An 11,800-nucleotide genomic window follows, 5' to 3' on the forward strand; every position below is an offset into this window, starting at 1 on the left:
GAATTCTATTACCTGTGGTTTACAGGAGGGGGGGAGCTGCTGGGGTTTGATGCGGATGAAGGCGCAGCCTGGAGCCACGAGCCCCCCACCCTCCCTGGCTGGTGGCTGCCGCTTCTGCAAACGCTGCGATGGTCGGCGCGGCTTCTCTGGGCTTGGGGAACAGAGGTACCTGGAGCAGAGCGGGATGGAGCGGCTGGTGGAGGAGGAAATGGAAGAGATGGGAAAGCCTGGGCTTCCCGGCTTAGTTCTCAGCCTGGCAGGGCTGCCGTGGGGCAGGGGGCAGCCGGGGCTCAGCCTGGTGGGCAGCCAGATGGAGCAGGGGCTTGGGCTGGTGGAAGGGCTCGTGCCCGAGGAGCCTGTCCCCAGCCAAGGGCTTGGGCTGCTTGGCCTTTGGGCAGCTGTGACGCTGGGAACGTGGGGAGCAGCGGTGCTTACAGGGGAGGCAACGTGCAACAGCGGGGGGACCCCGAGATGCTCTTCAGCAGTCGTGTGCTGAGGCCTGTGGGCCCCCCGGGGAGGGTTTGACCCGCAGGTGCAGAGGGCTCCCCGTTAACTTACCAGGCACTCAGGCTGTGACAGAAAAGGCTTTTATTGTGTTGGTGGGGAGAAAGTCCCCTTGCAAAGGACAGTGACAATACTGTGATGTCCAGAGGGGAGTTTGCACATGCAGCTGGGATCTGAGCCAAGGAGTCGCTGCCAATGCCAGCAATTGCTTCTTGAAACACGGGAGAGACCCCAACCCTTCATTAATTCAGGAATTTACAGGTATTAGAGTGAGATGCGTTGCCTTGGGAAGGCTGAAATACGTAAATTTGATTGAAGTCTCATTCCATAACGTTATAGCTACCCTAAACCCATGTGTTTAAGCTCGGAAAATTCAAATTCAAGATTGAGTCTGAAAGCAATTAAAATAATATCTTACAAAATGAGATGCAGAGAGGCAAACGCCTCCATGCTTTCCTCTCACAGCTTCCCGCGTAGCTAAAATTAACAGAAAACTTTTGATAAGACTAAATTTAAGCACTCCCCGTTGTTTCTTCTGTCTTCCTCCGTAGCTTCGTGTCTGTGGCACGTGCCTTGAATCTGCCCTTTGTTAAGCACTCGATGGTTTGGATCAGATTAAACTGCTTTTTTAAGAGCGTTGTTTGCTATTTCCCATGCTCCCTCTCCTAAGAAGTCACGGGAGGGCAGCGCCGGGATAGGTGTTGAGTCCTTGTGCATCTCCAACTTGGCAGCAGCATCCCTGGGTGTAGGACACTTGGGGCTGGGCTATTTACCAAAACATCGGCTGTTTGTGAATCAGCTCGTTAGGGGCAAGGGCAGCGTTTTCTGCCATCCTCTAGATGCGCTTGGTCTCCCCGTTGGGCTCCAGGACGGTCAGGTTTCCTCTTGCGTCTTGATCCATTTCTATTGCTTCAAACAAAGACTTGAAGTTCCCGGCACCGAAGCCCTGCAGAGATGACAACGTTAGGGATGGAGGGGACAGCAGGGGGGTCATCAGCTCGGAAGGAGCTGGGGAAGAGCACCCCAGAGAGCTGGCTGGGTGGGTGGTGGTGCTGGACAGCCCTGAGGTCTCAAAGCCACAATCGTTGTGAAATCTGCAAACCAACCTGGTGGTTATGCCGCTGGATGACCTCCAGGAAGACCGTGGGTCTGTCTTGAACTGGTTTGGTGAAGATCTGGAGCAAGTAGCCTTTCTCATCGAAATCCACCAGGATTTTCAGTTCCTGGAGAAATGAAACTGGGTGAGAGCTTGTAGACCCACAGAGGAGCAAGGGGATCCCTTTGTGTCATACATCCCTGCAAAACACTTTTGGGAGCCACCCAGCCCCGGGCAAACCTTTTCCCTCGCGGGCTGGTCTGACTCACCGCCAGCTTGTCAATATTCTCCTTCACTTTGATTTTGGCAGTTTTCAGCCTCTCCCGTAGCGTCTGGTAGTAGTTGGACGGCACATCCATGAACTGCATGCCCCGCTGCTTCAGGTTGTTGATCTGCAAGGCAAGGGAGACCCCGGTGTGGGCCAGGAGTGGGTTTGTGCCAGGAGGGTTCCCTGGGACGGACAGTGCCGGGGGCAGAGCCATATCTGCCCATGACACTGGCCAACCTCGCACATGGGGACCTGTCCCACCCTCTCGCTTTGGGCACCAGGAACGGGAGGGCCCAAGGTGCCCTCTCCAGACAGTGCAGAGAGTTGGCCACCATGCAAGGATGCTTCATCCCACCCTGACCCCCCCATAACTTTTGGTCTGGAGAGGAGCTCAAAACCAAGGGCTCAATAGGAGCTGGGTTCAATCCAGAGCAGCCCCCGCCCCAGGCAGAGGTGGGTGATGTGCTACGGGCTGCTCGAGCTCCCCGCCGGCCAACCGCCAAGGACAGCACGTGCCATCGGGGTCCCTGCAGACCCCAACTGCTCTAAGCTGGAGGGGTGGGCATCTCCCAGCAGCTCGCAGGCAGATCCCTTCCCATCTCACTGGGCAGTTAATCCTGGTTGTAAGTCAACCACGGTGCAAAGCTTGCTCAGCCTGCCTGTGTCCTCACGCCCCGATGGGGGGTCATAGTCCACCACCGTGCTGGGACGAGGACTGTGCCTGGTGGCCGGGGTGAAGGCACTGGGGCGGGATGAGCTGGGGCAGGGGCCGCGGGGCTGCACTCACCGCTGAGATGATGTCGGAGGTGTTCAGCGCGATGTGCTGCACTCCGGCCCCTCCATAGTAGTCAACATATTCCTACCGGGAAAAAAACGTCACCACATTGGTGTCAGTGCAGCCACAGTGTGCAAAGGGCTGGCTGCGGGCTTCAGAACAGGAAAGCAACATCAGCTCCGGGACACCACGAAATGAAAAAAAAAGACACAACTGGTGAGATCGGGGTAAACCAGCTCCATCCCAGTGGCCTCCCCAGGGCTCCACAGCCCTCAGCAGACCGAGCAGAGCCAGGGCTGCTTTCCCCCAGCCACCTCAGCACAGCACATCTGCGCTGGCATCGAGTCGCTGACCCCTTGGTCCTTCTCCTCCACCAAAGCCCTGCCCGAGGTGGTGGCAGCCCAGTGGATCACCCACCGACATCCCCTCACCTGAATCTGGGATTTCTTCTTGCCAAGCGCCGGCTCGTTGATGGGCATCTTAATGGTCTCTTCGTAGTTGGTGACCACGATGGAACGCAGGGCACTGAACTCGGTGTGCAGCTGCTTGTCATCCACCGACCAGAAGCGGTGGAACAGCAGGTTCTTCTGGTACCTGCCCAGGCCACAAAGGGCACAATCGAGTCCCCTGCTCCATCCCTGCGCTAACGAAGCTCCATCTGCCTTAACTAGCCTCAGCCACCACCGTTGGAAGCGGCAAGACCAGAGGAGCAGCGCTGCTGCTCCATCCCCCCTCCCCAGCCCTCCCCACTCTCACCACTCCGCCACTGGGACCATCTGGAGGTCAGGCTGGTTCCCCACAACGTGGTCGATGAAGTTGAGCTTGGCGCTCGGTCTGGGGGAGGAATACGGGGGTGGCTCTAAGCTGGGCTCGGAGGCTCCCCACAGTGCGGGGGGCTCCGGGTAAGGCAGCAGGGACCTGTCTGGCTCCTTGGTGGGACATTCCACTGGCACGTGGTGGCAAAGAGCTGGGCAGGACCCTCTGGAAGGTACTCACAACTTTGGCAGCAGGGGGTCCTTGAAGAGGGGCGGGTGGTACCCAGGTAGGAAGAGGCCCTTGTAGTTGAGCTTTTCTATCAAGGTGTGGGTGGTGTCACCGTACTGCGAGAGGAGGGGAAGCAGTTGCGTGGTGGCCTCGGTGTTTTGGGGATCTCCTGGGTCCATCCTGGCCCCACAGACCCCACTCAGATGTGGGGGCTCAGCCTCCACAGCCCCCCTGCCACTTACCGTCTGGATCACTGCAAACTTCACCTTCCCAAATTTGTCCTCCTCCACCCAGGGCTCCTTCACCACCACGGCTCCACGCTCCCTGGCTTTCTGGGCAGAAGGAGAGAGACCTCCCATCCTGCCGCAGCTCCCCTGGGCTGGGGGGACACATCCCAGCACCTCCCCACTCCCACTGTCATTTTGGGGCTCCGCAGGAGGGGTTGGAGGGACTGCCTACCTGCACGATGAAGTCGCAGTCCTCCACTTCGAAGGCGATGTCCTTCACCCCATCACCGTGCTTCACCAGGTGCTCCCCCATCTCTGCCCGGAGCAAGAGCGGCGCACGCATGAGCAAGGACGCTTCGCTGTGCCGCGGCCACTTCCCGCTCCATCCCCCACTGCACCACCTACCCTCATTCCCCGGGTTGAGAGCAGACGAGAGAACAAACACGATCTGGCGAGGAAGAGGAGAGTCAAGGGATGGGGACGTGGTGGTGCAGCTGCAGCCCCAGCCCGGCACAGGCACCGCAGTGGGGTTCAGCGGTGCCTGCGGGTTTCGGCAGCACCCGCGTGCCGACACCGGCTGCTCCTCCGCTGCCCCCCGCCCTGGCAGCAGCACCTCTGCGAGGTGCACCAGGCCCTTACCTTGTCCTGCCTGATGGCGTGTGACACCACCTCCCTGCTGCCCGTCTCCAGCCCCCGGTACGCCAGCTCCTCGAAGCCCAGCTTGTTGCAGTAGTAGGATGCAGCCTGCGGGCAGGTGAAACCATGATGCTGGTGGCCCCCAGTCCCACGGGGCTCCCCCCCGGCTGGGGCAGCACTGATAGCCCAAGGGGAGCAGCACCACGGTGTGTGCATGTCACGTGTGTGCAAGTCACACATGTGCGTGTGTGCCTGGGGAGCAGCTGAGCTCTGGCAGCCTGGGAGGAGCAAGCAGAGGCATGGAAGGGCCCACATTGGGGAAAACCCCCCAAATTCAGTGGGAAGCGCTGCCTCCGGAGCCCTCCCACACACAGGTGCATGGCCATCGGCGGGCGGGGGGCTGCACCCGGGGGAACGTTTCTGCTGCCTGTTCATCCGTGAGGCTGGGCAAAGAGCAGCTCAGGTTGAAGCAGAAGGGTTTTTAGCTTGCTGGTGGCCTTTTAGCAGCCAGAGGTGGATAGCTGCTACCACAGTGGTCAGCCGGTGACCTGCAGCGTGTGCCCGGTTGCATTTTCCAGGCGCCTCCCACTCCCCGCCTGGGCAGCCACCCCTGACCTTGCGCAAGGGCCCGCAAGGCCATCGGCCAAGGACCGTGCGGTGGGCACAGGCGCCGAGCCAGAGCCAGGCTCTGGGATGCCAACACGGCCCCAACGTGGTGGGCTGCCGGGACAAACCGCCCCCCTGGCAGCCAATAACCGGAGCGTCCACCCTGTGCTGACGCGGCGGGCGCCACCACGCCACGTGCACCACGTGCACAGGCTCTCACCTGCTTGGCATTACCGACCCAGAAGGTGATGGAGTGGAAGTGGATGAAGCGGCCTCGCAGGGGCTAAAAGGAAGGGGAAAACAAGACTGAGAGCCACCGCCGCAGCCCTTCCCGCAGCGCTGCGGGACTCTGCGGCAGGGAGAAGCGGTGGCTGTGGCCCTGTGAGCGCATCTCCTGCGGATGTGTCCGAATCAACCAGGTGAAACCCCGGCTGCTGCCCCCAAACAGCCACTTTCTAAAGTGCTTTAGAGCCGTGCTCCTGCTCCACGCCTGGAAGGTGCAAAGACTGCAAAGGCTGCAGTCCCGGTGCTCCCAGCGCTCACCATGAGCAGCCCCCGCAGCAGCTGCCCACCCACGAACCAAACTGTGTTAAACATTAATTCTCCTGCAAAACACTCTTACACAACTGCCAGGACCGGGACAAATCCCCCGTCACTGTTCCCTGCCGCCATCCAAGCCGCAGCGGCCACCACTTGGCTGTGACACCCACCCACCATTAGGGAAACGCTTTATGGGGGAAAAAGGTGGCAAATAGGCGCAGCGTTGGGTAAGAAATATTGCAATAAATGAGGATTCTGCTTAGGCGCTGGGGTCAGCTGGGAAATACCCATCATCTCCCATTTGTCGCTCCCCTCCCAAACCAGAAAGAAAAAGAAAATGAAAAAATTCCTGTTATTAACGCACGGCCTGTGTAGCCCAGCTGGACAGCGGTTTTAATTCTGATTTTACCAGGTGATCAAGGAGTAGGGAAGGAGGTGTCATTTGCACCGACACAGCTGACCCATTGCAGTGGGCAGCGGGGCAGGACCACGGCCACGGAACGGCTCTTACCTTTTCACCCTTGTCCGTGTAAGACGTCTAAATGAGAAAATGAGAAAAAGAGAGATGTTAGCGGGTCGGGAAGGTACCTCTGTGCCCTGGCAGCTCGGATCCAAAGGTCAGTGCCCAAGGAATGGCTCTTCTACACGACTTCCAGCAGAGTCACCGCAAAGCCCAAGTCCAAGCAGGGATTAAGCCCGGTAAAGCTCCCGAGATATCCTGCACTGCCGAGCCCTGGCCCGTTACATGAATCCCCACCTGCTGCCCCTCACCATTGCTGTGTCCTGGTGCCCCGGGAGCAGCAAAGGGAGCGCCAGGCCGGCGGGACGTTTAATATCACGGCGGGATGGGGGAAGCTCCTCCTCTGCCCCACCTTCTCCCACCCCCAGCCCCAAGCTGCACCCAAGCGGGTGGCTTGGCAGGGCCACGTCCTGGGTGCTTCACAGCCCTGGCTGGGCACAGCGGGTTCGGCGTGGCAGCAGTGACCCCACGTGTGCCCAAGTGTGCCAGCATGTGCCAGGACACAAGGCTCTGCGGTGTGGGAGCCACACACTCCCCCCCCCCCCCCCAAAGCCTCCCGGGCCCCACTGCGTGCTGGGACCGGGGGGGGTGATGCAATGGTGGCGGCACATCACCCCCCAGCCCACCCACCTGCCCCTGGGGACGTTCACCCCATGTGGGGGGGCACATGTCCTGTTGGGGCCAGTGCCAGGGACGGTGTGCCTTGTGTGGAGCCGTCCGTGTCCAGGGGGGCCACCACGCTCACCAGTGCCGGGGCACCGGGGAGCACCGGGAGCAAGCGCGGGGGTCTGGTGGCGGGGCTGTGACCCTGCTGCCAGGCTCCCTGGGGACACGGGGGGTCACGTGCCACCCCAGGCACAGGGCACAGGCTGGGGGAGCCAGCAGCAGGGACGGGGCACCCCAGCACAGTTGTATGACCCCACAGCAGTGACCTGCTCTGCCACTGTGTCACCACCAGAGCGGTGTCCTCCCACGGCACTGCCACTGGGGTGTCACCCCATGGCATCACCACCGCTGCATCACCCCATGGCACTGCCACCGCGGTGTCACCCCATGGCATCGTCATTGCTGCATCACCCCATGGCACTGCCACCGCTGTGTCACCCTATAGCACTGCATCTCCCCGTGTCATTGTCACTCCGTGCCACCCCCATGGCACTGCCACCATGGCGTCACACCACCCCATGACACCATCACTGTGTCACACTCACGGCCCCGCCCCCACAGTGTCACCCGACGACATCATGACCGTGCACCATCCCCTGTCACTGCCACCTCCGTGCCACCCCCAGGGCACTGCCCCCAGGGCGCCGCGTCACCCCATGACGTCATCACCGCTGCGTCGCCCCGTGACATCATCAGCTCTGCGCCACGTGGCGGCCCCGCCGCTGCGTCACCCCGCGGCGCTGCCCCGCCCCTCCCGGCCGCTGCGTCGCTGGTGCCCGCCGGCCCGGGCGGGTGGTGGCGGCCATGGCGCAGCCGGGCGGGGGGCCGCCCCGTCACCGTCAGCGACGTGCAGCAGCTGGTGCGGCGGAAGGACGAGCTGGAGGCGCAGATCAAGGCCTGCTACGAGCTGCTGGAGGGCGTCAGTGCGGGCCGGGGCCGGGGGGCTCGGGGCCGGGCTGTGGGGACGGCGGGAGGGGTGCTCAGGCCCGGGCCCGGTTAGGGCCGGGGGAGAACTCAGGCCCGGGGCCGCTGGGGGGGCTCAGGCCGGGCCCGGGGGTCCGGGGGGGGGGGGGCAGGCCCGGGGCCGGGGGAGACGGAGAGAATCACAGACCCGGGACCGGGGGTCCGGGGAGGGGCTTAGGCCCAGGCCCGGGGGGGGGAGGGGCGGCTCAAGCCCGCGGGAGGGGGGGCTCAGGCCCAGGCCCGGGGGGGAGCTCAGGCCTGCAGCCCCACGGTCGCCCCTTACCCCGCAGCAAAAGGGGCGTGGGGATGCACGAGCCGCTGGTGGACGCCGAGGGGTTTCCCCGTGCTGACATCGACCTCTACCAAGTGCGCACGGCCCGGCACAACGTCATCTGTGAGTGGGGGCGAGGGGGGCCTCCACTGGGGGGTACAGCAAAGTGGGGGCCCCTCTATCGGGGGGGGACATGGGGGGGCCCCTCCATCAGAGGACAGCTGCCCGACCGGGCTGTGGGGGCTGCCTGCGGGCTCCTGCAGCCGAATCCCCCCCTCCCAGTTGCAGCCCTGGCACCGGCCCCTTGAGCCCCCAGGCAGGAGCGGGGGCAGGTGGGCTCCCTGCCCCGGCTGCTTTGTGGGGACGGCTTCGCTCAGTGCCGGCAGCAGCGGGGTGGGCTTGGTCAGTGAAATGCTTCTGTCCCTGTCGTGTTGCAGCGGCGCTGGAATTCTGCTGCTGCTGCTGTGGGGGTTGTGGAGTGCAGCGAAGTGCTGTGGGGTTTGCAGAACAACCTCCGAGTAAAAAAGAGCAGCTGGGCATTTATGGCATGCCAGGCTTACCCCGTGCCCTGCCTTTGGGGGTGGCTTTTGCCCCTGATGGCAGAAAGACTTGGGTGCTCAGTGATTTCTAGGCGGTTGGGGGCCTCCGAGCCCTCCGTCTTTGCATGTTTACAGCAGGTTTTGGGTGGTTTTTTCTGTCTTGCTTCTACTGATACGCATCTGTGGGGCCACGTGCACGGGGCTGGCAGCAGGACCCAGCAGATACACCAGCAGAGGTTATTACTCGGTGCAGCTGAGAGCCCTGGACACCCAAAATACTGTTCTCTGCACAGTCACAGGGCAGAGCACGTGCTGAGAAAGATCCCTTAGATATCACCCGCTCCTGCTCCCTCTGTGCTCATGGCTGCTCCCTGTGCTAATGTCACCCGCAGGTTTGCAGAATGATCACAAGGCCCTGATGAAGCAGGTGGAAGAAGCCCTTCACCAACTGCACGCCCGGGAGAAGGAGAAGCACGCCAAGGACGAGGCGGAGGCGCTGGCCGAGGCCATGAGCCAGAGCCAGAACCTGCCACAGGCTTTTGCCAAAGTGAACACGGTGACTCCAGGATCTCCTGCAAGCATCTCCGTAAGTTGGTGGGGTCTGACAGCTGGCGGGGAAGGCTTCATCTGCACCCAGAGAGAAAACATTGCAGATGGCTTTCTCTGTCTCTTAATAATAAATGGGAATAAGTTGGGGGGTTGATTAGGACATCTTCCTCCCACCCTTTTTTTTTTTTTTTTTTTTTGTCACGCTCAGACATGCTGTGAATAGACTAGTCACTGTACAGTGGGAGGAGTACTCCTCAGCTGTGTCATTGCACCGCACAGCTTGTACCAGGCCTCACTGACCATTCCAGCCTCAGTGTTTCTCTTCCCATAGAAGAGGGCAGAGGAATGAGCACTTACTCCTTTCTAAGGGTGTGGAGAGGGTGTAATGTAATTCAGTTGCCTGAGTGGTGAGAGGAGCAGTGTCACAGCACATCTCTCTCCCTGTGGCTGGGTGAAGGGTGATGCTCCAGTGGTACTGCCTGTCTTTGAAGAAGGCAGATGCTCATCTCTCTTCTGTCTTTGTCCAGGGACTTCAGGTGGATGATGAGATTGTGGAGTTTGGTTCTGTCAATGTAAACAACTTCCAGAACCTGCAGAACATCGCCACAGTGGTGCAGCACAGTGAAGGGGTGAGCTCATATCTGCTGCAACTGCATTCTCTTGTCTGTCTCTGTTAGCCACAGCTTTTTTTATGGAACTTATAGATCTCTGGGATCATCATTTCCACATGAGAGTGTTAGATTCAGTCTGTGCCGTTGTAGCCTTGTTCTCTCACAGCATTGAGCTAATTCTTGCTGGATAGAAGAAAGCGGTGTGTGGTCTTTGCTGTGAGCATCACATTGTCTGTTCTCCCCTGGGGACTCCCTGCAGCAGCAGGCTGTGTTGCTGTGCCACCCTTGTGGACTGGCCAAAGCAGCTGCCAAAGCCATCAAATGTGTTACAGTTGAAACACAGAGATCTCCTGGAGATATCTCCACACAAAATGCTCTCTTCTTTCAGATCTAGCTGCAGGGATGGGAGTGGGGCATGGCTGAAGAGCAGCTCGTCTCTGGGCCTGATGTTCTTCCAGTACTTCAGCAAAAGAAGGAAGACTAGGCTTGGTGATGGGCTGTTGTCATCTTTTTTCTTTTTTTTTTTTTTTTTTTTTTCCTCCCTTTCAGAGACCCCTGAGTGTGACTGTGATCCGCAGCGGCAAAAAAGTGCACGTGGGGCTGACTCCAAAGCGCTGGGCCGGGAAGGGCCTCCTGGGGTAAGCTGCTGTTGCGCTCACTAGAACGGAGGAGGCTTTCACCCAGCTGGGAGCACACTGCCTGCAGCAGGGCCAGCTCTGCTTTGCTCTCAGTGTGTGTTGCTGCTGGCTCTGATGGCCTTCACTGGGGGGTACCAGCTGAGGGCTGGGGGCTGAGAGTTCCACACAGCAATGTGGGGAGGCAAGTTGCATCAAACACAAGCACTGGGAGGGGGGACTCGGTGGCTAGTTTGTCCAGTGGAGGAAGGTTGTGACAGGTCTGATTCATCCCACGTCAGATCTATGCCTGTTTGAGAACTGAGATTTTAACGTTTCCTTCTACCCGCTTCTTTTTCAGCTGCAATATCATTCCCTTGCAGAGATGACTGTTGCTTGGAAAACAATAAAGCTGAAGCTCATGCCTGCTTTCTTGACCCTGATCTGGTTTGAAAACTTCTCCACGTGTTCTTGCTGAAACAAACATTTCAGAGGCCGTGATTTCTAGGTGCCAGGCTTGCCGAGTCTGAAGAGATTCTGAGAGCAGGGCCTGCCTGCATTTCAGGATTGCACTGGTTCAGGAGTCGCTTGCGGAGTTGCAAAATGTGGCTTCTCATCTCTTACACCTTGTATCAGTATGGAATGAGGCTACAGAGGGACCCAAACTTCACTTGACACAGGCTCTAAAGAGCATGAAGTACTCTTACTTGGTGATAACAGAGCGTTGCCTTTCCTCCCCCATAAAATTCCTCACCCAACATCTTGTAATACACGCTAAGAACTCCTGGAGCACTTTTTGGTGTCTGTAATAGTAGACGACAGTCAAGAAATATGCAAGTTTGATATTTTATCTCCCCCGTGTTACCGCAACTTTTGAAGTCACTAAACATGACGAAAGAATTTTTTGAATGCCTATAATTATTTTAAGTTAATGAGATAAGGAATAGGGGGTTATAATTCTACTTTGGTTTATTTTTAGTAGCTTGTATAGTCATGATAAAAGTACTCCTAATCTGCCTTCTTTTTCTCTTTTTTTAAATTTAAAAAATTTGTTTATTTGTGGTAGTTGGTTTTAGAGTGTATTAACTCTTTGAGGGGATTTTGGGGAGGACTTTTGTTTCGTTTCCAGTTGAACTTCAAAATACTTTCCCAGAACAATAAAACTTGAGTAGCACCTCTCCATTCTTGTAGAAGTTGTTATTTTGGGCAGTAACTGTGGGCTCAGTTGGGTGGGTTAAATGCAGATCTGCACAGACACAAAACCCCAACCTTCCAGAGCTGCAGGTAAGGTGCAAGTCCTTTGTTAGCGCTTTAGGAGCAGGTTGCAGTGTAAGTAACCTAACACATCACACATAATGAGTGATTTCATTATAATAGTTACTAACCAGACCTGAAATAGACTGAAAAAGTGGACTAAACCCCAGACTTACA

General features: G+C 58.5%; 2 protein-coding genes across 3 annotated transcripts; one reads left to right on the forward strand and one right to left on the reverse strand.

Annotated features, from left to right (window-relative positions):
• Positions 1-571: 571 nt before the first annotated feature.
• HPD (4-hydroxyphenylpyruvate dioxygenase) lies at positions 572-6,513 on the reverse strand. The gene is made up of 14 exons (XM_056326663.1): positions 6,408-6,513; positions 6,148-6,174; positions 5,317-5,379; positions 4,494-4,598; positions 4,260-4,302; positions 4,087-4,169; positions 3,870-3,959; positions 3,640-3,743; positions 3,400-3,477; positions 3,075-3,237; positions 2,656-2,727; positions 1,870-1,992; positions 1,611-1,727; positions 572-1,450 (listed from the first exon to the last, which is right to left on the reverse strand). Exons 1-14 carry the CDS (start codon positions 6,408-6,410, stop codon positions 1,340-1,342), a joined length of 1,182 nt encoding a protein of 393 aa, XP_056182638.1. The 5' UTR covers positions 6,411-6,513; the 3' UTR covers positions 572-1,339.
• A 1,021-nt stretch (positions 6,514-7,534) lies between these two features.
• Positions 7,535-11,549, forward strand: PSMD9 (proteasome 26S subunit, non-ATPase 9). Of its 2 annotated transcripts, none has more exons than XM_056324505.1 (5): positions 7,535-7,741; positions 8,988-9,181; positions 9,672-9,773; positions 10,305-10,393; positions 10,731-11,549. In XM_056324505.1, exons 1-5 carry the CDS (start codon positions 7,627-7,629, stop codon positions 10,756-10,758), a joined length of 528 nt encoding a protein of 175 aa, XP_056180480.1. In that variant the 5' UTR covers positions 7,535-7,626; the 3' UTR covers positions 10,759-11,549. The 2 variants fall into 2 exon arrangements, with proteins under 2 accessions (XP_056180480.1, XP_056180489.1); XM_056324514.1 differs by lacking the exon at positions 7,535-7,741 and adding an exon at positions 8,023-8,179.
• Positions 11,550-11,800: the final 251 nt, after the last annotated feature.

This window comes from Falco biarmicus, chromosome 1 (genome assembly GCF_023638135.1).
Source record: "Falco biarmicus isolate bFalBia1 chromosome 1, bFalBia1.pri, whole genome shotgun sequence".
Taxonomy (NCBI): Eukaryota; Metazoa; Chordata; class Aves; order Falconiformes; family Falconidae; genus Falco; species Falco biarmicus.